This window comes from Sminthopsis crassicaudata, chromosome 2, assembly GCF_048593235.1.
Source record: "Sminthopsis crassicaudata isolate SCR6 chromosome 2, ASM4859323v1, whole genome shotgun sequence".
In the NCBI taxonomy this organism is placed as follows: domain Eukaryota; kingdom Metazoa; phylum Chordata; class Mammalia; order Dasyuromorphia; family Dasyuridae; genus Sminthopsis; species Sminthopsis crassicaudata.
Window position 1 is genome coordinate 313,818,209 of NC_133618.1, and position 25,717 is coordinate 313,843,925.

The following is a 25,717-nucleotide window of genomic DNA, read 5'->3' on the forward strand; positions in this document are numbered from 1 at the left end:
TCAGCTGTTTATTAGTTTTCATTTAACATGAATTTGTATAATTTATATGGTACTAACTGTTCAAGAATTGTTAACATCTTCCCATTCACATTCAATGCTAGTCCCTTATTCATCTCCCTGTCCTGCGATTTTTCTGAGTCTACATTTCAAAGCTCAAATCTAAAGAGTATTATTCCATCCAGTCTTGATTTCACAATAACTGGATTATCTAAATGACAAGGCCAAAACCAAGAATCTCCTCTATGAACAACCCCAACAAGTGGTTTGTTTTTGGTTTTTGTTTTCCTATCTAGTTGAAGCTGGGGCTTTTACCATTCCATCATTTTCAACTAGATGATTTTAGGGAACTGGTCAACAGAAGTCATGTTTGTCAAGAAAAAGAAAGAGCATGAAAACTGGATGGAGAAAATTCTCAAGTTTCCATTTTTCTGCTGTCTTTAAAACCTTTTTTTAGGTAATGATATTATTCACATATACCAACCACAGAAGCACTGAAAGTTTGTCTTTAAAGATGTCTGGAGTTAGGTTTTTTTTTTAATGGCAGAAACTCATGATGGATTTGTGACCTCCTAATTTGGAAGTTCCTTCCAAAAGTATGGATCATGACCTATCCATACTTTCCCATCCTGGGGAACTTATCCAAAGTATTGTAGACCTTCTTCAGTTTCTCTTCCCCTAAGTCCTCCTTCAATATCTGATCCTGATGTGGAATTGGCTCTGGGTTCTCAAAGGCCATGCTAAGGGAATGTAAGCTTTTGCAGATTCTACCATACTGGAAATGCTTCAGGTATAATCCTGGCCACAAACCAAGGATGTGTTCTGAGAGTCAACTCACCTAAATATGGAAAAGCTCATCATCTAGCTAGCCACTTAGCAATAGATTTTTTGGCCATGGCAACCCATTAATTTTGGGGTATGTTTTGTTATTTAAAAGCCTTTTCATATCTCAATACAGTATTTATTCTTTAAGTAAGATGCCTAACTTTGCCTAAGCATGTATATTCACTTGTGATTTCCTTTGTATTTTTTTAAAGGTGTAGGACTTCTTTTGGGTTCAACACAATTTCTGTTTAGTCATTTCAGTGCCACAGTTAATAGAGATAATGGGTCTTTAGTCAGGAAGACCTAAGTTCAAATTCAGCCTCAGAAACTTACTAGCTAGTTGATCCTGCGCCATTCACTTAACTTCTGTTTGCCTCAATTTCTTCATCTGTAAAGTGGAGATAATAATAGCATCTACCTCCCAAAGATGTTGTAAGGATCAAATGAGATAATAATTATAAGATACTTGGCACAATGCCTAGCATATAGTAAACTCTATATAAATGTTAGTTGTTGTTATTATCCATGCTTAATAACAATCTACAGTCTTAGTCATGGCATAATTCGATCTGAATATAGGATTTTTTTCCTTTTTGCAAAATGCTTCCAAGCATTCTCCTTTATATATTCCCCTTCCTTGACAGATGAATTGTTCAGAAAAGCATTTTCTGTGTCTTTGGTTCATAATATTCCTTAATGGGTTTGACCTGTGAAAAAAGCAGTAATATCCACTGTGACCAAGCCATAAGTAAGACTGGACAATAGGAGTAAAATGTTGCTATGAGAATATTTACTTTAAATTTGGAAAAGAAAGATAACACAGTATCTCTTAGGAGAGCCATCAAGTGGAAATATTTGAGAAGCCTTGTTCTTTTCATAAACTTCCAGAATTAGAAATATTTTCATAAGTAATTTAGCCAACCTCACTGGCCTGCCTCTTCTTTGGCAGAAGTTAACAATATTCTATACCTTATACTATCACCTGTGCAGCAAGGACTACCCTAACAGCCGAGGAATGGTCCCTTTACTGATACAAGTTTATGTCCCACTAACCCTGAAGAGAAACAGACTTTTCTAGAGTGTAAAGTGAGGACAGTTTTACAAAATGTGTAACTTGTTATTAAGAACAAAAGGCACATTTTTTTTTTTTTAATCTCTGTGCCATTATATCAGGTGCACCTTTATGGAAGATTTGACCATAGCAAAAGACAAGTTGTATTTTTTAAATCAGTTTCTTAAATCTTGCAATTTCCTCCAGCTCATGAGCACATGGAAAAGCATCTAATAGATGATGGAGAATTGAAAAAAATCCCATGGTCAGCTTAAGGACTATAAATGGTGATAGGTTTTAGATTACTAGGTAAGAAGAGCCTGGACTGAGGGGCAAAGTTTAGGAGCACAGGATAGAGCAGGCCTTCTTAAAGTTTTTTCACTCATGACTCCTTTTTGCAAGAAAAATTTGAAGTGTTTCTGGTAGCATTTGTGCATGCTCAGGACAAAGTGCACATGTATGTTCAGAATCAAGGCTGCAGTAGTCACAGGTTGCAACATGGGCAAGCACTACCAGAAACACCTTGGATTTATTACATTTGATTTCAAATGAATTTTTGGTTGTTGCATTCAGGAACTTTTTACTGTTGCTAAATTTTTCATAGCCTTCACATTCAGTAATGCAATTCCATATGGGGTCACAAACCACAGTTTAAGAAGCTTTGGAATTGAGGACAGATTTGGAATGACACCAAAAGCTAGAGGAAAACAGGTTCAAGAATTAGGCATTTTGGCATGGAAGTCGATGAGCTTGAGGGCCAAAGTGAGACTAAGGTCTGGACACACAGGAAATTCCATCAGGATCTGTGACTTATTAAAACTGTGAGAGACATAGTTTCTGGGTAATTTAATCATTTTATTAATAACATTAAGATGTTGTTAATAAAAAGGATGATCATTTAGCCATCCCACTAAGAACAAAGACAATCATGGCAGGCTCAACTTATATGTTCTTTTGGAGATGGAATAACAATCAACTTTGGTTAACACAGTAGGAGGTGGGCTATATTTAAAATGAGGGGCTGAAAGTTGCATCATGTCACTCTTGGGCAGAGGAACTATATCACTTTACTCAGATCACTCCCAGCTTTTCAAAGAATGTATACCCCATCCTAGGCTAAGTGGGTCACAACTGCTTCTACCAGGGTGGGGTCTTGAATCAGAAAGTTAGTCCAATTTAATTATCAGCAGTGTCTTTCAAGAGACTGAATTTTCAAATCAGAACTTTAGAAAAGGGAGCGGGACCTCTGGAGCTCCTTGAATCATTATTAATAATCATTTCTCTCAATTCATATGTAAATTCCACTATTCAGCATTTAAAGCTCATCACAATTTCTTTTTCAATGTTTTTCATGTATTATTCCCCTCTATGTATGCTAACTCCAGCCAAACTAGCCAGTTTACATACAGTTCCTCACTCCATCTCCCATTTCCACCAACAACAACTGAACTATATCTGTCATCCAGAATTCTGAAATTCCTAGCCTCCTTTAAAGGCAGTTGGTGATGTAATACATAGAGCCTGACTTCAAATCTGGCCACAGATGGTTACTGGCTATGTGACCCTGGACAAGTCATTTTAAAGCTTGTTTGCCTCAGTTTCCTCATCGGCAAAATGAGCTGGAGAAGGAGATGGCAGACCACTCTGGTATCTTTGCCAGAAAGCCCCATATGAGGTGATGAACAGTCAAACAGGACTCGCTGACAACAGCAGCAATTTAAAGGCACTGGGTGGTGCCTAGTGAGTAGAATCCTGGAGTCAGGAGGACCTGAGTTCAAATGTAGCTTATTAGTAACTTATTAGCTGAGTGACTCTAGGCAAATCACTTAACTCTGTCTGCCTTAGTCTCCTCATGTATAAAATGAGCTGGAGAAGGAATTTGCAAATCTCCAGTATCTTTGCCATTAAAAACCCAAATGGGGTCACAAGAAGTCAAACACTATTAATCAACATAACAAGCTCCTGAGCAAGAAATTTAAACTTTGCCTCAGTTTCTTCAACTATAAAATGGAGGTGATAATAATAGCACCTACCTCACAGGGCGGTTGTAAGAATCCATTAAGATAATAATTGTAAAAGGATTAGCACAGTGCCTGGCACATGGTAGGTACTATGAAAATGCTTGTTCCCTTCTCTTTTCTCTGTCTTTCTGCCTAACTCTTCCTAAACCTATTTGTGTTCCTCAGGGTGATATTCAATACTGCCCTTCTTACAGTCCTTCCAAGTCATCACCCATGCATTCCTACTTTTCCTAGTTTTGGGGTTTTTTTTTTGTTGTTGTTGTTGTTGTTGTTTTTTGCTAAGGCAATTGGGGTTAACTGACTTGCTCAGGGTCACACAGCTAGGAAGTGTTAAGTGCCTGAGAACTCAGACACTTTGAACTCAGGTCCTCCTACTTCAGGGCTGGTGCTCTATCCACTGCACCACCTAACTGCCCCCTTTTCATAGTTTTGACTTTGCAGCTGACCAGTTAAATTATACTCTTGTCTCATTCCCTTCAATCCTTCATAACCCTGTCCTATTGCTATTCATGCCTTGCCCATCCTTTTGCCTCAATTCATGTGAGCAGCATGGTGGTTCAGTGGGCAGAGAGCTGGACTTGGAGCTAGCAAGACCTACATTTGAAGCCTGCCTCAGCTGGTTATAAATGCCAGTTTATGTACTGCTGAAAGTTCTGGAGGAAGTCATCTACCAGCACTGGGCTGCCACTTATTCTTCTTTGATTAGCCTCTATTATAATCCTCACAGTTATTGTTCAGTCATTTTTTTGGTCATGTCTAACTCTCTGTGACCTGGTTTGGAGTTTTTTTTTTTAACAGAGATACTAGAGTGGTTTGCCATTTTCTTCTTCAGCTCATTTTATGGATGAGGAAACTGAGGCAAACAGAGTTAAGTGATTTGTCCAATGTCACATAATTAGTAAATATCTGGGGCCCAATTTGAACTCAGGAAAATGAGTCTTCCTGACTCCAGGCCCAGGGCTCTGTCCACTGCACCACCTCGCTGCTCATGCATATCAGAATGAATGTGTCCAAAACTGAACTCATTAGTTTCCTCCCCAAACCCATTTGTCTTCGTTTTTTTCAAAGACACCCACCTTCTGGTTCACTCAAGTTCACAAGCTCAGTCACCCTTGATCTTCCCTCATAACATATAGATTCAAACAATTGCCAAGACTTATAGAATCCAATTACTTATACAAAATCTCATTCATTCTCATATTCCCATTTCAGTGGCCACTCCTCTATTTGACCATCAACATTTCACTACTGAAGTCACCTCCTGATTCATCTCCTTGCTCCCAATCTCTTCCCTCTCCCCCCTCTACACTGTTGCCCAGTTGATACTCCTAAAACACAGATCTGAACATTATTCACCCCTGCTCGGAAAACTTTGTTGGTTTTCTAACAGGATAAAATGCAAATTTCTCAATTTGTCCTTCAGAGTTCTCCACAATGTGGCTCCCACCAACTTCCCCAATTGATTTCTTATTTATTATTTCAGATGTTCTCCATTCTCATTTTCTGCTTCCATTCCATGTCTCCTCCTCTCTGTTTAAGCTGTTCCCCATGCCTAAGATGATAATTTTCTCCTCTGCCTCTTGGAATCCTTAACTCTATTCAAGGCTCAGCTTGTGTCACCTCCAACGTGGGACCTTTTCTGAATGCCCCACAAACATTAATGCTCTCTCTTCCCTTGTATTTACATTGTTTTTTCTCTTGTGTATACATATAAGGTCCTTGAAAAAAAGAACTGTTAACATTTTTGTCTTTGTATTCTTAGCACTTAAACATATTGTCTTATACATTACAAGTCTACCTGAAGTGCCCAGATGAGAGAAAATACAAGACAGCCAAAATAGTGTAAATTTAAGAGCATTTATTGCTAGCTAGCGACTGAACCCTACCAGAACAGGGGAGTCAGGCTAAGCGGTTTCAGAGACACGTTTATATAAGAAATCCACAAAGAAATTAATTCCTTTCCCAGACAGGCAGTAAGATAATATTTCTTTAAGTTTTATATTTGTCAGGTTGTCCAGGTCTTAAGGCGGCACATCTGGGGGCTGTGTGTGCCTGCAGTTGGAAACAGAAAATACCACCTGCATTAAGGAGTGAAGAACTGACAACATAGTTCTGACTGCAGACAGAGCTGAAACCAAAATAATGTTCTCACGGTCTCAGGAGTGTACCACAGATTAGGGACAGCATCCATTTCATGCCTTCAGAAAATTTTTGGACTTAATTAAATATGTGATTTGGATGAGAATTACACCATGGGAGCTAATAAAGACATTAAATGAGTGAAGAGAGAGAAAGTCAGGACAGAGGCTTAGAGGGGACATCCAAAGACAGGCCTGGATGACCCTATAAATCAGCCTGGAAGAGTTCATTCAGGCAATAGGAAGAAGCCAAGGGAGGCAAAAGGATTGGGGGGAAGGGGTGGCCTTAGGGTCAAGAGCTAAAGAGATGGCAAGTGGAATAAGTATTTTAAAAAAAACAACAATATTGGGTTAAACAGTTACAAGTACATTTAGATGGCATGCTTAGAGGCAGCTTGGTGGCTCAATAGACAGAGTGCCAGGCCTGGAGTCAGGAAGTTTCCTCTCCTTAAGTTCCTGGCCTCAGACACTCAGACTCTGAGCAAACCCTTAACCCTCTTTGCCTCAGTTTCCTTATCTGTAAAATGAGCTGGAGAAGAAAACAGCAAACCATGCCAGTGTTTTTGTCAAGAAAACCCCAAATAGGATTGCAGAAAGTCAGACACAACTGAAAAATGAAAGACAAGAACAATTTTTAAATGCCTATGGTATGTCCAGCTAGAGATCTTGGACTGACAGTTGTGATGCAAGAGGCTAAATATATAGAATGGAAATTGTCTACCCAGGTGAGTTGATCATTAAGAGAAAAAGAGGGCTCAGGGCAATCGGAACCTTTCTCTTGAATCAATCAGTAAACATATATTAATCACCTACTGTGTGCTAACTGTACTCTGGGGATTCAAAGAAAGGCAAAAGACAATAAGTTTGCAATCCAATTGGAGAAACAACATGCAAACGATGTATGAACAAGATATATATGGGATAAAATAGAGATAATAGAAGACACTAGCATAAAGGGGGATCAGGAAAGGCTTCTCATAACAAATGGGGTTTTTGATTTGAAGCCAGGAAGCAAAGATAAGAAGGAAGAGTATTCTAGGTTAGGAGAAACATCCAGGATCTGGGGAGGCCAGTATCTCTGAATCTCAGAATAAGAAAGATAAAAAACTTCCAAGACAGGGACAGATCAGCTTGTGAAGGACTTTGAACAACACAAAAGGTTTTATATTTGATCCTAAAGGTGATAGGGAACCACTGGAGTTTATGGAGCAGGGTTGTGATAGGATCAGACCTGTACTTTAGGAAGATTAATATAGCAGCTGTGTGCAGTCCTTGAAGGACGGGCTCGAGGACAAGAGATGAGGCTGTGCACCAGAGTGGGGACCTTGCTGGGGATAAAAGGGGGCAGATAAGAGGGATGTCACGATGGCAAAATCAACAAGACTTGGCAACATGTGATATGGGGAGGTGGAGCAAGAGAAGGAAGGAGGCAAAGGTGGTAAGGACTAAATAATGCTTAATCAGTTAACATTTCAGTGCAGTAAGCATTGGGTAAGCACTGCAGTTTTGAGCAGAAGTCCAGTTATTGAGCAAAGTACTGTGCTGAGTGTTGGGGTACAAATACAAAGATGAAACAATCTGTCTCCAGGTTTCCATATGACATCAGTGATCCAGGAAGGAAGATGACATGAGTATGAATGGCTTAGATTGACTTTGTAGAGGCCAAGATGTTGACCTTTTTCTCTTGTTCTCCTTAATAAGATTTCCTCCTAATCTTGCACCCGTGAGTTGACTTTTTAAAACATAAAGGACATGAAATTATTTATCATTAAATTGAATATGGCTTTGTTTCAGTGCATAATTCTAAACTCTGCAGATCTTTTCTGATGCCAATTGTGTTATCCAGCATTTAGCTGTCTCTGGAGTTTGTCTGTTTTCAAGTCATTGCTAAAAATGTTTTTGAGGACAGAGAACTGGAAGCATATCATTAAACACCCACTCCCAGGACCATATCCATTAATCAAAATTGCTTGAGTATGAATTATATCTGTTATCACCCAGGCATGCATTTCCACTTTATTTATAGGAATATCCCAAGTGCCTTGCAGAAGACCAGACTATGTACATGATAATTCCCCCAGGTCTCCCAACCTTATAGATTGGAATGTAGATAATGTCTAGAAAATCATCACATTAAAGATTAGGATGAAGCTTTTTTATTATTTAATAACTGTCTAGCACAATGACCTCGTAGTTGTTTGAAGAATGAATGAAAGGATACTTCAAAGCAATTTAAGTCAAAGCCAAAGCATTTCCAGACGTTTCAGAATAGTTCCTTTGTGTTTGCTAATGATCATCTGTAAGGATGATAGGAAGCACACGATCTTTATAACCAATTATAATCTAAGAGTGCCTTTACTACTGAGCATTTCTTTAGAAACGGATCATATGTGCCATTGCGATGATTTTGCTTAGTTGGATGGCTTGCTAAGTTTTCTTAAGCTTTTACCTTCCACTGCCTCTGATTTAACTGAAGTTATCTCAAGGGATTTCAAACATGGAAATGGAAGGACTATAAATAAGAAAAATGGAAAAGATTCGCAAAAACAAGAAGCAAAATATTTCAACAAACTTTTCTCCATCAATGACAGTGGGGTTACCACATGTAGTCCCTAACATCAGTTTCTGAATGACTTATAAAGGACTTAGAAATGGCATTAAAAAGAACAAAAGTGAGGAAAGCTGTAGAATTAAATCAAAGGAGATTGGCCCTGGAGGTGATAACAATTGTGAGAGTACTAAAGGACTAACTGACAAGTTTGCTAAAGGAGTGAAAGATAATAAAGGCAAGAAAAATCATATTTTAATAATGAGAAAAGGTGATTCAGAGAATATTATTAACTATGGGCCTATATTCCTATTCTCCCGTCTCTATGAAATCTTTATGTCAGTCATCTTTACAAGAATTAAGAGCATTCTAAATGAAAATATTAGTAGGGAACAAGCAGCCTTTCGCAAGCAATATTCAACAATGGACAATATCTTTGCTGTGTCACATTTAACTAAAAGATCTTGTGCTTATTGTTTGTTGATTGCAAAAAAGTATTTGACTGAAGAACAAACAGCAAATTGTCTCCTCACCCATATATTAAGATTATTTAAGATTCCTCAGTTGATGTAATAACAAATGACCCTGTTCAGTGACCCTCTGAAAATATTAGGTGAGATATAAAATAGGGAGATGTATACTCAGCAGATGTCTTTGACATTGTAATATAGGAGATCCAGAACAGAATATGGGTTGAGGATGGATTCTCTGGGAATGGTGGGAACTTCCAAAGACTTATGTTTATAGTTGAGATTGTATTGACTACAACAAATTCCCACACATCACAGACCTTTCTGGAAGCAACGTAAAATGCCTCCAACAAGTTTGGCCTGTCCAACCCAATGAAGATACCAGCCAGATAAAGAATGTCCGTTGCCCAGATCTCACTGTGCATCTGGATGGGCACCCTATGGGGGACAGATAGTACAGATGGACAATGAACCAGGGCCTGTTTCAAAAAATCACAAAGCTCTTTTACTGACCCCTATGTATCTCATGAAAGCAAGGGCCCATTTTTTCAATCCTAATATTTCACTGGAGTTGCTGTATATCAGCAAGACATGGAACACCACTACTTCTAAAAAACTTTATCACTCAAAGAGAAGTGAAGTCTGAGAGTATGAGCTTGTTATAAGCTATAACTGATGAAGAACTTCAAAGAACAGGAGTAAAGGACTCAAGGAATTGTATGACAGGATGGTGGACAGGTCATATGATAAGAACAAGTATAGACAGCAGAATGCCCCATGGATGTTCTGGTGACATTGAGAAGAAGGTTTCTAACATGCTGATAAAATAAAAAAGGATTTATGGCAAACTTCTTGGAGACCATGGACAAGATGGTCACATGGGATAAGCAAGCATCGATGAATTGCAATCTGTATCATTAGGGGAACTGCTGAATTGAGCTCACAGAGTTCTCTGGGTATTTGAGAGTGAGAGAGAACATATGCAGTTCTATAGTATCATATATAAATTACTAAATGATTTTAGCAATAAATAAATGAGATAAATTGTTTGAGAAATGTTTAACTGCCTATGTCCAATATTTAAGAAGTAAGGATACTGATTTCTTTTCCCTTTATCACTTTATACTAATTAAACTTTATTTAGTAAATATTTTTCAAAGATTTCCTTTTCATGCCACATCTAAGATTCTATTCCATGTAAACCTTATGTGAATTAATCATCTCTCCGCTTGAATTTATAGAATCAAACTATGGGAAGATGATTGCCTCTAAAGTTTAGCAAAAATTAAGTTACAAGACTTCCAGTTAGTCTGCTATAATTAACAAGTTCTTGTAGATATTTAGGTAGTTGTTACTATTCCTGTTAAATCATGTTCAAATCAAGCTAAATAATGATCTTTGCTTTTATTGAGTTCATCAAACCCCATTTGCAAAAGTTCATGAGGTAAAGGGGACAGAAGCAGATGGTAGTATGTTAGGAAGCAGTGCAGTGAACACCTGACCACAAACTGCACCAGGCCAAATTTTGATAGGGAAATCCAAGAAAAGTCAAAGCAAGTTCTTTATCTACTTCAGGTCTGCATGAGACAGACAAGGAATGCTGCAGACACTGGGAGAGGTTGGGCCATGAGCACAACCATACAAAGAGAGAAACCCCAGACCCATACCTCTGCTGGAATAATGTGCAGGGGCAAATTCAAATTGGAGCTTTGTCACCCACTAATTCTAGGTTACAGATCCAGGGAAGATTAAGAAGGGGACTTGTGCAGAGGAGTAGTATTCTGAGGTAATGATGATGATGACATAATAATAGCTGACACTTATAATAGCCCCTGTGATTATCTGACCCTCTTGGGAGATAGACACTATTATCCCTATTTTACAGATGAGGAAACTGAGGCAAATAAAATTAAGTGATTTATCCAGAGGCACAGAGCTACTAAGTGTCTGAGATTGGATTTGAACTCGTTTATCTGATTCCAGGCCCAGCAACTCTATTCACTTCACCTCCTAGGTTGAATACAGAAAAACGAGGAAATTCTGCAGTAGCATCTGTGTGGCTCAGAATCCAGGGAAAGCCTACAATCCTGCTGACCTAGATCCTGCTGGTCAAGGGAGAGTCTAGTCTTCTGCACAGACCCAAAGTCAGGTCAGAACTTACAGAGCTCAGACCTGTGGGGGGTGGAGGAGAGAAAAAGAAAGCAGACTTTACCCTGGGTCAGACTACTTTGGGAACACTGAAAGCTTGCAGGCCTCCAGTTCCTGAGTCCCTCAAATGACACAATACTCTACTACCAGAAGCAAGAGAATCAACTGAGATCTAATCTCCACAAGCGTCATGGAGCCCAGCCCTAAAAGTCAGAAGAGGCTGAGCCAACAAACACAAAAAAAGAACTCCACCATAAGGAGCTAAAATGGTGGCAGGGATGCGTAAAGAACAAATGTTCAAGAAAAGATTGATTCCAAAGCATCTACAAGCAACACCACAGAGACAAATATAGGCTTAGGCACTAACTTGGCAAGAAATCCTGGAAGATATGGAGAGTGTAAAAGGTTTAATTTATTTTCATAAATGGAATGAAAGTGCTTAAGGAAAAACATTGGATAAGAAATGAGAGCTGTGGAAGAAAGAATTAGAATGATGAGGAGTAAACTGAGGTCTAAACAAAGATGGGTCAGTTCCTTTCTCTCTCTCCTTCCTTCCCCAAAGTAACCAATGGCGGGTTCGGCAGCAAAGGAATTTGCTACTTACTGCTGTATGGAAACATAGTCTTTATTGATTAGAATGGAAATACTGGAGAGCCGGTGGGCAAAATGGCTGCATGGTACAAGGCCCATTTTGCAAAGAGATTTTTGAGTTCTCTCTTTTATGCAGTGATGTAAATAAGATAAGGACTCTCTTGTTATCTTTTGGGGACAGACAGAAGTCTCTTCCCAAAAAGGAATTTCCTGATGCCATTTGGTCTGAGTAGATTAGAATGGGGGACTGTAAAACCCTGGCCAGCTCAGATAGCCCAAACTAGTTTGACCACATCAAAGTCCAAGTCCCAAATGGAGTTGGAGATCAAACAAGGAATACCAAAGGGGCTACCGCCCTCAACAAGAAGAGTATTAACAGCTTGGCATCCAAACCACAAACTCCTTGATAATTAGAATGGAACAAAAAGAACCTAAGACTTCATGAGACAAGAAATATTAAAATAAAGTCAAAAGGCTGAAAAAGTAGAAAAAAATGAAAATATTTCGTAGCAAAATCTGACCTGAAAAACAGATTGAGGTATATGAAGGTATATGACACCTTTTTTTAAGGTTAGGTTTTTTTTTTTAATTAAAAATTACTGGGCTTGCACAAAAAGAGTCCTTGAAGAAATTTAAAATATATATAATATAATTGGGCAAGAGGAAGCTAATAATATTCTCAGATATTAAGAAATCATAAAACAAAATCAAACGACTGAACAAAATAGAAGAGGAAGTGAAACATCTCTTCAGAAAAACAACCAGTTTGGAGAACAGCTCAAAGAGAAATAATTAATTTAAGAATAATCAGACTAAATTACAATTAAAATAAGAACCTTGATATAAAAAATTAAGGAAAATTGCCCTAAAGTTCTAGAACAAGAAGGCAAAGCAGAAATAATTAAAAAAAAAAAAATCCCCTGATTATGACCTCAGGTAGTAAAACTTAAAGAAATTCCATAGCCAAGTTTCAAAGCTCCAGGTTAGGAAGAAAGTTTTGGAAGCAACAGGAAAAAAAAAAATTAGATATCCTGGAGCTACAGTGAGGATTACACAAACTAGCAGCTATTATGTTGAAGGACCATAGGTGTTGAAATATTAATATCTATGGAGATAGAGCAAAAGAGCTGAAATTATGACCAACATTAACTTACCCAGCAAAGTTAATTCTGAATGGGGAAAAAAAAAGCATTTAATGAGCTCAGACTTTCAGGTTTTTATGATAAAAACTCCAGAAAAAGGAAAATTCAACACATAACATCCAGAAGAATATAAGGTAAACATTAAAGATCAATTATAAGGGACTCAATAAGATCAAATTGTTTATGTGGGAAAATTAGTTTTTCCTCTCATTTGATTTTTGTAATCTTTTTGAGTTCTTTTATATGTTTTTTCTGAGCAAGTAGCCATTTAACATTACTCTTTGGGGTAGGGGAGGATTTTTTTTACTTCAATGTTGTTCCTCTGGAGATGTATCCCAAGTCTTCCTTATTCCCAAGTTTCTATGGTGAGTTCTTTCTTCTTTGCTCCTCTTTTTTTTTTTTCCTAGTCCAAGAAAGGCATTATATATACATGTGTGTGTGTGTGTGTGTGTGTGTGTGTGTGTGTATACATTTTAGGTATATACATGTACATTCATTTTTTACATATTTCCATATGAGATGAGTCATGTTGAGAGAAAAATCAGAACAAAAGGGAAAAACTGTGAGGGGGAAAAAAACAGAAAAAAGAAGAAAAAGGTAATCAACATTCATTTTTCATAGTTCTCTCTCTGGATATAGATGACATTTTCCAGCAAAAATTTATTGGAATTGCTTTAGATCACTGAATTGCTGAGAAGAATTTTAAGTCTATCATAGTTGATAATCATACAATCTTCTTGTTGCTGTCTACAATGTTTTTCTGGTTTTATTTGCGTCACCCAGCATCAGTTCATGTAAATATTTTCAGGCTTTCCTAAAATCAGCCTGTCCATCATTTTTTATAGAACAATAATATTCCAGTACTTTCATATTCAATTCCCCAGTTTATGGGCATCCACTTATTTTTCAATTCTTGCCACCACAAAGAACTATTATAAACATTTTGCACATTTGGGTCTTTTTCTCTCTTTTATGATTTCTTTGGTATACAAACTTAGTAGTGGCACTGCTGCATCAAAATGCATATAAACAGTATAATAGTCCTTTGGGCATAGTTCCAAAGTGCTCTCCAGAAGAGATCAGTTCACAACTCCACCAACAATGCATTAATGTCCCAGTTTTTCCAGATTCCCTCCAACATTTATCATTATCTTTTCTTCTTTTCTTAGTCAATTTGATAGGTGTGAGTTAGTGCCTCAGAATTATTTAATTTGCATTTCTCTAACCAATAATGATTTAGAACATTTTTTCATATGATTATAGATGGATTTAATTTCTTTATCTGAAAATTATCTGTTCATGTCCTTTGATCATTTTTCAGCTAGGGGAATAATTTGCATTCCTTAAGTTTGAGTCAATTCTCCATATATTTAGAAATAAAGGCCTTTATGAGAGGACACTCTCATAAATTTTAAATTTTGTTTCCCAGCTTTCTGCTTCCCTAATAATCTTATCTGCATTTGTTTTGTTTCTGCAAAAATAAAAAATTAATTTAATGCAATCATAATCATTTTGCATTTCATAATGTTCTCTATTTTTTGTTTGGTCATAAATTCTTCCCTTCTCCAATCTGATAGGCAAATTATTCTTTGCTCTTCTAGTTTGCTTATAATATCAACCTTTACATCTAAATCATGTACCCATTTTGACCTTATTTTGGTATGGGGTGTGAGATGTAGACTTATGACTAGTTTCTGATGTACTGTTTTCCAGTGTTCCCAGCAATTTTTGTCAAATAGTGAGTTCTTGATTTGAGCTTATCAGATAGTAGATTACTTACTATAGTAATTATTTATCTTGAGTACCTAACCTATTCCACTGATCCAATACTCTACTTCTTAGTCAGTACCAGATGGTTTTGATGATTGCTGCTTTATAATAGAATTTTAGCTCTAGAACTGCTTGGCCACCAAACTTTGCATTTTGATATTCTTGACCTTTTCTTTTTTTCAAAATGAATTTTTTTTGGCAGTTTGATTGGTATGGCACTGAATAAATAGACTAATTTAGGTAGAATTCTCATTTTTATTCTATTAGCTCGGCCTACCCATGAACAATTGACATTTTTCCAGTTGTTTAGATTTGACTTTATTTGTATGAAAAGGGTTTTGTAATTGTGTTCCTATAGTTCTTGAGTTTGTCCTAGCAGGTAGATATCCAAATATTTTATTTTATCTAATTAATTTAAATGGAATTTCTCTTTCTATCTCTTGCTGCTGGGCTTTGTTGATAATATATAGAAATGTTGACGATTTGAATGTATTTATTTTGTATCCTGCAATTGCTGATATTGTTAATTGTTTTTTGGTTTTTGGTTCTTGATTTACCTTTAAGTATACCATTATATCCTATGCAGAAAATAATGATTTTATTTATTTATTCCCTACTTCAGTTATCTCTATTTTTCTTTTCTTATTATTAGAGCCAACATTTCTGGTACAATATTGAATAATAGTGGTGATAAAGGGCATCCTTGTTTCACCCCTGATCTTATTGGGAATGCTTCTAGCTTTTCCCCATTACATCTAATGCTGGCTGAAGGTTTAGGTAAATGCTACTTATCATTTTAAGGAAAACTCCATTTATTCCTATGCTCTCTAATATTTTTAATAGGAATAGGTGCTATGTTTTGTCAAAAGCTTTTTCTACATCTATTGATATTATCATATGATCTATTAGTTTTGTTATTGATATGGTCAATTATGCCAATAGTTTTCCTTATATTGAACTGGCTTCGAATTCCTGACATAAATACCACTTGGCCATAGTTGTAAACTCTTTGCTAATGTTAATGTTAAATTTTTGCATCTATATTCATTAGGGAAATTGATCTATAATTTTCTTTCTCTGTTTTGACTCTTCCTAGTTTGGGTATCAGAACCATATTTGTGTCATAAAAGAAATTTGGCAGGATTCCTTCTTTGCCTATTTTTCCAAAGAGTTTATATAATGTTGAAATTGTTCTTTAAATGTTTTATATAATTCACTTGTAAATCCATCTGGCCCAGGAGATTTTTTCTTAGGGAATTCATTGATGGTTTATTCAATTTCTTTTTCTAAAATGGGGTTATTTAAATATTTTATTTCTTCTGCTAATCTGGGCAATTTATATTTTTGTAAATATATACCCATTTAAATTAGATTTGTTGGCATACAGTTGGACAAAATAACTCCTAATTATTGCTTTATCTGCTCATTTTTTAGGGATAACTATTAGTATAAGCACTTCTAATCCTAGGATGGGAAAGGATGGTGCTTTTAATTTCACTTCAGCTTTTCCTTCTTACCTAGAACCCCAAACCAAAAGCTCCACTCTTCTGCAAGTGCTCATATCCTGCCCCACTGCTTTTGCATTCACTGGGTTCACTGGGTTTGCTAGTTCCTTTTCACCCAGGGCTGTCTCAGCAGCACAGCTGGGCCTGGTGTTCCTCATCATGAGAGGGAAGTTCCCTTAATCTTCCTGGACTCAGGCCCAGACTCCCCACACCTCCACATGGTGAAAGTTCCTGTGGTGTTGGCTGAGGCTACTTCAATACCAGCTAGCCCCAGGGCTCCAGGCTTGCTTTTCTGCAGCTAGCCTAGAGGAGTTTATGCTTGGCAAAGGCCAAACCTCCATCCCAGTATAGATTTTTTTCTTTCAGAGAAGACTGCTTGTCCTAGGAGCACTCATTTATCTGTACCACTTTACGTTTATCCCGAGGAACTATTTTTATCTCATTTGTGGAAGAAATCTGGAGAGCTAGGAATTTTCTGGCATACTTTGCCATCTTCTCAGAATTCTCTCCCCAGTTAGGCATATTAAAGGAGGGATTAGTCCTAAACAAAATAAATTCAAAATGGACAAAAGATATTTATAGGGGTTTTTTTTTTTTGTTTGGTTGGTTTTTTTGTGGCAAAAAAATGGGAATCCACAAATTGGAGAATGATGGAATACTATTGTGCTGAATTAAATCAATATAATCCCCAATTAAGATTCCAGAGGATTAATGATGAAACATATTGCATGCTCCTGACAAAGGTGAATGACACAGAAGAATGAAATATTTTTTTGTGTATATTTGTTTTGAGTGTATGTTGGTTTCTCTTAAATTCTTAATGGAGCATGAGGAGGAGGGAGGGGAGTACACAGGATTAAGTGGAAGAGATTAAAATAATAACCCCACATATGTATATACATTCACAATACATATATGTACAAAAACATGCTTATATGTGTGTGTATATACATACATAAAAAGAAAACCTGGGAGGTCTCATCAATACAGTGATAAATTCTGAGGAGTCATGATCCTTCTGCTTCGAAACAGAGATGATGAATTCAGAGTACAGATTGAGCCATTTTTTTGGACATGGCTAAAGATGAAAATGTTTTGCTTGACTATACATGTTTATAACAAGGATTTTGTTTTTCTTATTTTCCTCAATGGGGAGCAGGTGCAAGAAAGTGGGGAAGAAGGCTAGTCTTTGTTTGAAAATAAAATTTAATTTGGAAAAAAGGGGGAAAAAATCTAGGCAAAGGGAATATGTACTTTAGCAGTATTACAAATATTCCCCTTAGGCATGAGGATAAAACTAGAGTGGAGACAGTGGCGAAAAGGATGGCAACCTAAGTAGACACTGTATTGTAGACACTTTCTTTTCATCCAATCTCCAAGTTTCCCGCACTTGGAGAAGGCAAATAGAAGTCATATGAAGACAATCTAGTACATTGATCCTTTGACTATCTTTTACATATAGTCCAATTTTATAGAACTTATGTTTTCAATAGCATCCATTGGATCAGGTAATATTTACCCAACCAAAAAGCAGAGTTCAGAAGAGACACTCCAAGAAAGGATCATTATTACAATTAAGGATCCCTTCTGGGATTTTGTCAGTTAAGACATATGCTTTATGTGAAAAAACAGAAAAAAAAAAAAAAAAATCCAAAACCCAATACCAAATCATCTTTGAAAACAATGCCCTTCTCAGCTACAAAGAAACTAAGGTAGATTGGATATCCTTCAATAAAACCACGGAGCTAAAATTAGAACTTGAGTCTCTTGACTCATTCCTAAAGTTTTATTCCCAAACCACATTAGTTATATGTTAAGTTGGGAGTGGTTACAATTGGTACCTTTGCAAGGGAGAAAATTACCAATGATTGGTAGCTTTAAGATACTTCATCCAGAAAGATGGTAAAGATTTTACTTTGGGTGAGATCATAAAAAAGAAGGAAAAGGACACATGTGTGCAAAAATTTTTGCAGCAGCTCTTTTTGTAGTAACAAGGAATTGGAAACTGAATGGATGCCTATCAATTGGGGAATGGCGGAATAATTTGTGGTATATGAATGTAATAGAATTTATAAGAAATGATGAGCAGGCTGATTTCAGAAAAGCCTGGATGAACTTAATGAAGTGAGCAGAACCAGGAAAACATTGTACACACTTAACTATAAGATTATGCAATGGTCAACTCTTTTAAGATCCAAGACAATTCCCAATAGACTTGGGATGGAAAAATGCCATCCACATCCTGAGAGAGAGAGAACTTACTGAGACTGAATGTGGATTGAAGGAAAAGTATTTAAACTTTTTTTGCTTGTTTGCTTTTTCTTTAACAGCTTTTTTCCTTTTGGTGTGATTTTTCTTGCATAGCATGATAGATATGGAAATAGGTTTGGAAGGATTTTACATGTATGACCTATATCAGATTGCTTTGCTGTCTTGAGGAAATGAGGGAGAATAAAATCTGGAACACAAAATTTTACAGGAATGTTGAAAACTGTCTTTCCAATAACTTGAAAAGATAAAATACTATTTAGAAAAAAAAAGATTTTACTTTGTGAACTTCTTTATTCCATATATGGAGCCTGGTTAAGACAGTCACCACTGAATTACACATTTTCTAGATCAGCCTTTTAAAATCTTGCTTCAAGTCAATAAAAGGCAGAAATAATTTATTTTCACAGAAAATCTATTAGTATCAGGAGGCTATTTTTCTTTTAAGTTTCCTTAAACCAGTAAAAAATTTTCTATTTTTCTGTTGAACTCCAAAATAAATTAAACACCATTTTTTATAATGCTAGTGTTGAGAGTTTACCTCTAATTACTACCCTTTTTCAGGCACACTGCTTTGCAAACACATTAAGTGGGCCATGCTGCTGCTGTTTCAAATAGTTTAATCATAGCAGAATTGTAGACAAGAGTCATAAAGTAGCTTTTATTGGAGTATCCTGGGAGGAGGTGTAGAAAATTTTGAACAAAGGTGTCTACCTCAGCAAAGAATTCCATGTGACCCAGAACACATCACTGAATCAGAACTTTTCATATTCCACAGAGACGCAGCCAACTCAGCAGGAGGCTCCCAAATAAATAGGTCAAGCACTGTTGTTCCATTAAGATCCAAAGAACAGATCCTGAAATTCTGCCTTTGTATGTATATAGCTGCAGTTCTTATTTAGAGTTCAAGTCTTCTTTTGAGGGAACTTGACTCCAGCCTGTTCCCACATCAGGAGTAGGAGTCTGTTTCTCATTAGTTTTTTAGGCACATCTTCATTAAGTGTTACATAAATGTCTACCTGAGCTTCATCATCTCCTGACTAGAGTATGTGATCATCAGGATGGTAGAGCTCACTCATGAGTCGGTAAATATAGGAAGGAGCATTTCCACCAATGTTGGAGATAAAGAGGGTGATAAGGTCTGGTGGGACATAGTCAAACACGGGGCAATGAACACTGACCTTCTCCAAAATGTCCCCTGAAAGGCAATAAGAATAAGTGTTAGAAATATTATCTAGCTTAGCTACTCTGATCAATACAATAATCCAAGAAAATTCCAAAAGCCTCATGATGAAAAATCCAAGAAAATTCCAAAAGCCTCATGATGAAAAATCCTATCTACTTCCAGAGAAAAGAACTGATGAACGCTTACATGCAAATTTAAGTAAAATTTTCTCACTTTATCTTTCCTGTCTTTTGGCAAGTTACAATATGGCTAATATGGAAATATGCTTGGCAAGATTTCACATATATAATTGATAGCATATTGCATGCCTTCTCAGTCAGTTGAGAAGGATGAAGGGAGAGAATTTGAAACTCGAAAAAAAAATGTTAAGTACTTGTAGATGATGGGACTATAGTACCAAGTCCTTTGTTTTGGCATCAAGAGTTGTTTAAGATTTTACTCAATGAATTAAGCTGTTCAACCCTGAGAAAAACAGAAAAAGAGGCCACAGACTTAGGAATGCAGTTTCATCAGGAGAAACTCCTGATGAAAAAAAATCTCCTAACTGTGACAATATCATTAAAATAAACTCCACAAGGAACTGAGTTTCAAAGAAATACTAAGCTATTTACTGTACTTTGTGTAATTCTTAACCCTGTTATCTTTTCCATAAGTCTGTTACGCTAAAGTATATTCCATTTACTAGCTCAGATCTAGTCATCTTTACCTCCATGTCAGTTAAAACCTCAATTTGCCTAAAATATAGTGAATGTTTTAAAACCATAAAGTCCCCCCAGATGCCATAAGTGGGATAAAAGTTACAGCCCCTAGAAAAAAATAATTCCTCTGCTTTATTTCTAAAGGAGATCATCACTGAAGGCAGTGATGAGTCAGACTCAGGGAATTCTGAATCTGAATTGCAACCCAGTCCCATCTAGATCCCACTAATCATCTTTAAAAAACAAAACTATACCCTCTGTGAATGGCAAGACTTCTTCAGGAGCTACAAACTTGTGGAATGAATCTTCTTCATTGGGAAACTAAAAAAAAAGTTATAAAAAGAAATGACATAAGTAAAACTACTTTCTTATGGGCATGCATTTCTCTCAATTGGGAAGTAGCCAGAGGAAGAGAACAGCCCTTACCTGTGGTGAAAGCTTAAACATGGGTGCACAAACAATGAGTGGAGTGGAGTGGTGCTTAGCTGCAAGGGCCAGGGTGTGAGTTCCTGCCACTGCTCTCAGGGCACCATTGGCAAGGATGGTCTTTGTGCCAATGATCACCTTTGGAATAAGAAGAGAAAGATGACTTAGGGAACAGAGAAGTGGGGAAGGGAAGAGGGACAAGGGAAGGGTTCAGAAAAAAGTAACTGAAGACCACTGAAAGCAAAAGCTAATTTAGAATCAAAGCTTCAGAATCCTCTAGAAAAAAGCAGACAAGATAAAAAGAGGTCCTCTAACCTATTAAGAGTGAACCCTTTTCTCAGCTGCCTTGGTTTTTACGGAAAAATGGGTGGGGAATGAAGCAAAAGGCCCCTTCACCTCTTGTGAGGTGCTAAAAACAAATTTTGGTCTCAAAAGCAGACTGTGGATTGCTTTCATTACAATAAATTTGTTGGAGCGAGGGTCACTCTAATCTACTGTTCTATCAGATTAAACTGAAGAGATCCTAAACTGAAAATCCCTAGGCCAGTAACAGAAAGGGCTTTAGACAGATGTAAAAGATCAAACCTGCAATTTTATTTATTTCCTGTTTTTTTCCCCCAAAGTGCCTTTTACTAGGGCACTATAAAAAATCTACCTATAGTGAAAGTTTCAACATTTCTGCATGTCTCTATGCTGTTGATAAGTGAGCAAATCCCAGAAAAAATGTGAAATGTGTGCATATATATTCAACCAACAAAAATATTATACCTATCACTTTTAGCTATGTTCACTACTTAGTAAGGATAGAATTTTATTTCTTTTCAGTAGAGGAGGTCCCTATTCAGCTACTATATTTCACTTGCCAAGTTCTCAATGAAATTCTGAACACAGCACATAACCCCTTCTTCCCAGACAGTGAGGGCTCACATATGTGTCTGTTCCATTTTTAGTCCTATATTCCTTTCACTGTTCTCCCAAATATATGAGAAAGTAGAGAATGGGAATGGGGACAAGATGAAAGGAATTGTGTAACTGGATCAACAATCTCAACAAATCTTCAAATAATATCAAGAACTTACTTTTCTATTAGATATCATGGGGAAGAATGACTACTTTATGTTAACAACCACTACCTCTATGCTACCTATTAATTTCTAATAACTCCAAATATACTCACTTTGTTGACTCTGGACATAACAGCAAAAATGGCAGCATCAGTCATGACAGTTGTTTCAATATCCTCCTTGGCTAGGTTGACTGCCATCTTATGACCCTGAAATAAGGAGAAACTGATAAGTCCTATAGGAGATACAGAGTGTGCTTTTCATATGTAATTTGGACTGATCTGTTTCTAAAAGTTCATTCTGCTACAGTAGAAGTTCTTGGCATAACTTCTCAACACACTGAGGAAGAACTCTGACAGCAGATAGGAAACGAGTAAACATAGCATGTTCCTCAGCCCTAACTAGAGGAACCACAAAACTAGACATTCTATTAGACTTAATATTATTATTCTATTAGAGTCCCTAGATCAGGCTGATCCTAGCTCACAATTCCATCTTGGATTCAGGACAAACGTCCTGCTCCAAGGAACTGAGGCCAGACTAAGGTTCTTTGCCTCATTTAAGATTCCTTAAAAGTTATTATATCTGATCAATTTATTATCAAAAGAAACTTTTGGGGTTTTTTATTCCAGTCAATTCACTTTTCATATGAAGAAACATGGGGCCAGGAAGAATGTGACTTTCCCAAAGTCACACCGAGAGTAAGGGACAACAGAACTAATATTTGAACCCTAAAGGCCAGTGTTCTTTCTATTTCATCATCCTGTCTCAATTCTTATATCTTCAGTTCTACAGTTTATCACTGCTTTCTCAAATCAGTTATCATACATTTTTTGACCAGTCACATGATTTCACTTCTGGTGAGGAAACTCCCTCTCCCAATGCAGATGAAGGTGCAATATATAATAGCTCTTAGTTAATTCCACTAATATCTCACTACCTAGGATTAATGATCAAGATAACCCTATTTCCTTTTCATCTTATCAGACACTTCCCCCCCCAAGTCATCATTATCCCTTGCTTACCAATTCAGTTAGAATGGATCCAACCATCCCTTCCTTTACTACCTCCTCCCATCTTTCTCATTTTTCTGTAGCTCCTTCAGTACCTGGCAGAAAGGAGCACACTCTGCCACAATAACATGAAATTTCCGCTTTTGGGCAGCCACTTTGAGGAAGGCTTCAACAGTTCGGGAGTATCCAATGGTCATGATCACCTCATTGGAGTGAATGTGCTCCAGAGCCTGCATTGCTATGTTCTCAGTTGTCCCTTCTGTAAGCACAGTCAATTTACAGGAAAGTTAGACACAAAGTGGGGAAGAAAGATTTGTGGTCTTCTCACAACATCCCACTAGCACATATAGGGAAATAAGGCCTTAGGGACACCACACTAAAAATGGCTGAAATTAAATATTACAAAAAAGTCGTATTTTTACTCCCAATCTCCAAAATGCAGCCCTTTTGCCCCTTTGGTATACTCCACAACAACCAATCCTATCTCAATGCCCACATCACTATGGCTATTGGGAAATCTACTAGCTCCCTTTAGGTAATTGATTCTGAAGAAAGTGACTATCCAAACATTTTCAATCTGTAAAACTTAAAATTGCTGGAAAAAGAGAAAATGAAATCTCCATTAAAGGATTCTTTTCAAAAGATGTTACAAATCGGTAACTGCATGCCAGACAAGAGACCCCAGCAAAAAAGAAACAGGTGGGTAAGAAAGACTAAAAACAAAAGCAGCCAAAACTGAGACCCTAAGGGTCACATGAATGATAGGAATAGTTACAGACAGCATTTATTCAGTACTCTAATGCTTATGAAATGCTTTACAAATATTCTCTCATTTGATCTTCATCACAGCTTTGTGAGGAGGTAACACAGTCATCACTATATTGTAAATGAGGAAGCTAGGTGAGACGCTGACTGACTTGCCGGGTCAGAGTTAGTAAACATCTGAGGCAGAATTCAATCGCAGGTGTTTCTGATTTACCGTACAGCTGCTCCAAGGCTAGAGCCTTAACCATGGTTTTAAGTATTTTTCCTCATGTGAATTCAAAGTAGTCTCTTCCTGAGACTGTATTTATTAATGGTATGAGTTAAATGTATTTACTGAGTCTCTCTACTAATGTGGGTATAACTCAGGGATCTGACGTCTAGAAGTTTGTTTATTGGTCTGTAAAGCAAAGTACACAGCAGTGACCAAAACCGATGGGTGTCCCAACCTTTTCTTCCTAGCAAAAAACACGCCAAGAGGGTTTGGGAAGAATCAGACTGGATTCCTTTTTATCTATGTTGCTGGACAGCCACATGGCTTTAATTTGCCAGAATCACCACACTTACCCAGCTCTATCAGCAGCTCGTTAATGACCTCGATGATATTGGCTTGGAGCTGGGCATAGTGCAGGCTGAAGTCCTCGTTCAGGCCTCCAGCTGTCAAGAGCTTGTGTAAAGACTCCTGCTGGTCACTCTCGTCACTTCGGCCGTGGAGTCTGAGGATGTAAGACTCACCATCAGAGGGATGCCTCAAGACCTACCAGGGCCGTAAGCCTCAAGGATGACAACAGCTTGCAAGGACCTTAAAGAGAATCCAATCCAATCCCCCAATTGTGTAACTACAAGATGAGGAAATCGAGGCCCGGGAAGAAAAAGTGACTCGGCCAAAATCATCCAGACTGGTGGTTGAATTAGGCCTGTCTCGGCGTCCAGCCCACTTTTCTCACACTCATCACAGGACCGGAGAAATGAAGAGTCGTTGCCGACCCAAGGCTGGAGCCCAGCCTCATTCAGGGCTTCTTTCCCTCTGGGCCAACAGTGGGGCGAGAGCGGTCCCTACCCTGCTGCTTCCTGGCCAGATCCCTGCAGGCAGATGTGCTTCTGCCTTGCTTTTTAGGCCCGGCGCTTAGCACAGAGCCTGGCAAACAGTAAGCGCTAAATTGATGCTAACTCACTGGCGGGGCTGGGGAACGGGGGCTCGGCCGGCGGGGAGGGGCTGACCTGCCATACTCTTCGCGGATGATCTTGAGCACCCTCCGCACCATGTTGCCCACCGTGGTCTCGGAGGGCTGGGCGGCCGTCATCCGTCGGCCTTCCTTTCGGATGAGCTCCATCAGCTCCCCTGCAGCCAGAGAGGGGAGGGGAGAGCATGAGCGTAGGACCGTCAGGCTCGAGGCCTCCCTCCACCCCCGAGGCCAGCCCGGCCTCTACCGCCGTCCTCCTCACCGGCGTTGCTCCAGCGCCCGTGGGACACGATCCGACGGAGCAGCCCCACGGTCTCCCGGGCCATATCCTCCGAGCTGCGCTGGCCCCCGCCCCGCTTTAGCGCCGCCACGAAACTCTCGATCCGCTCAGACAGTTCCGTCTCTTTGTCGACGGCGCCCGGCATGTTGCAGGATGACAACTCCTACTGTAAACCGCAGGTAAGAGGCAAGAAGGGCCGCCGCAGCAGCGAGCCATGCACAAACTTCTACTTCCGGGGCGGTGGGCGTGTGCTTCCGGTATTCCTCCCGTTCTCGCTCCGCCTCCTCCTACGAGCCAATCAGAGGTATGAGGCTCTACTTATAGAGAAAAGGAAATAGAGCATACATTTGCCATCGGTTCAGAGAAACGGAAGTGTGAGCGAATTCTTCCTTCTCCGGCACGCCGGAGGTCATGTCTGTCCCCAAAGTCCTCCACGCTCTATGACCCGTGACTATGGAAACGGCCAAGCCCCTATCCCGCGCCTGTAATAGGAGGCTTCTCTCCCTTTTTCGGGGAGGTCAGTGAGATTGAGGTCCGCCAGAGCAAAAACCAACTCCTACACAAATTATAAGTGACATCATAAACTCCAGTGTCCAATTTGTGTCTGAACATCTTCAACGAAAGGGGCTT

General features: G+C 38.2%; 1 protein-coding gene across 1 annotated transcript; it reads right to left on the minus strand.

Moving 5' to 3' along the window:
- Positions 1-19,077: 19,077 nt before the first annotated feature.
- EIF2B2 (eukaryotic translation initiation factor 2B subunit beta) lies at positions 19,078-25,510 on the minus strand. The gene is made up of 8 exons (XM_074290017.1): positions 25,070-25,510; positions 24,845-24,965; positions 24,191-24,339; positions 22,957-23,120; positions 21,962-22,057; positions 20,785-20,922; positions 20,613-20,679; positions 19,078-19,672 (listed from the first exon to the last, which is right to left on the minus strand). Exons 1-8 carry the CDS (start codon positions 25,230-25,232, stop codon positions 19,515-19,517), a joined length of 1,056 nt encoding a protein of 351 aa, XP_074146118.1. The 5' UTR covers positions 25,233-25,510; the 3' UTR covers positions 19,078-19,514.
- Between the last annotated feature and the right edge of the window lie 207 nt (positions 25,511-25,717).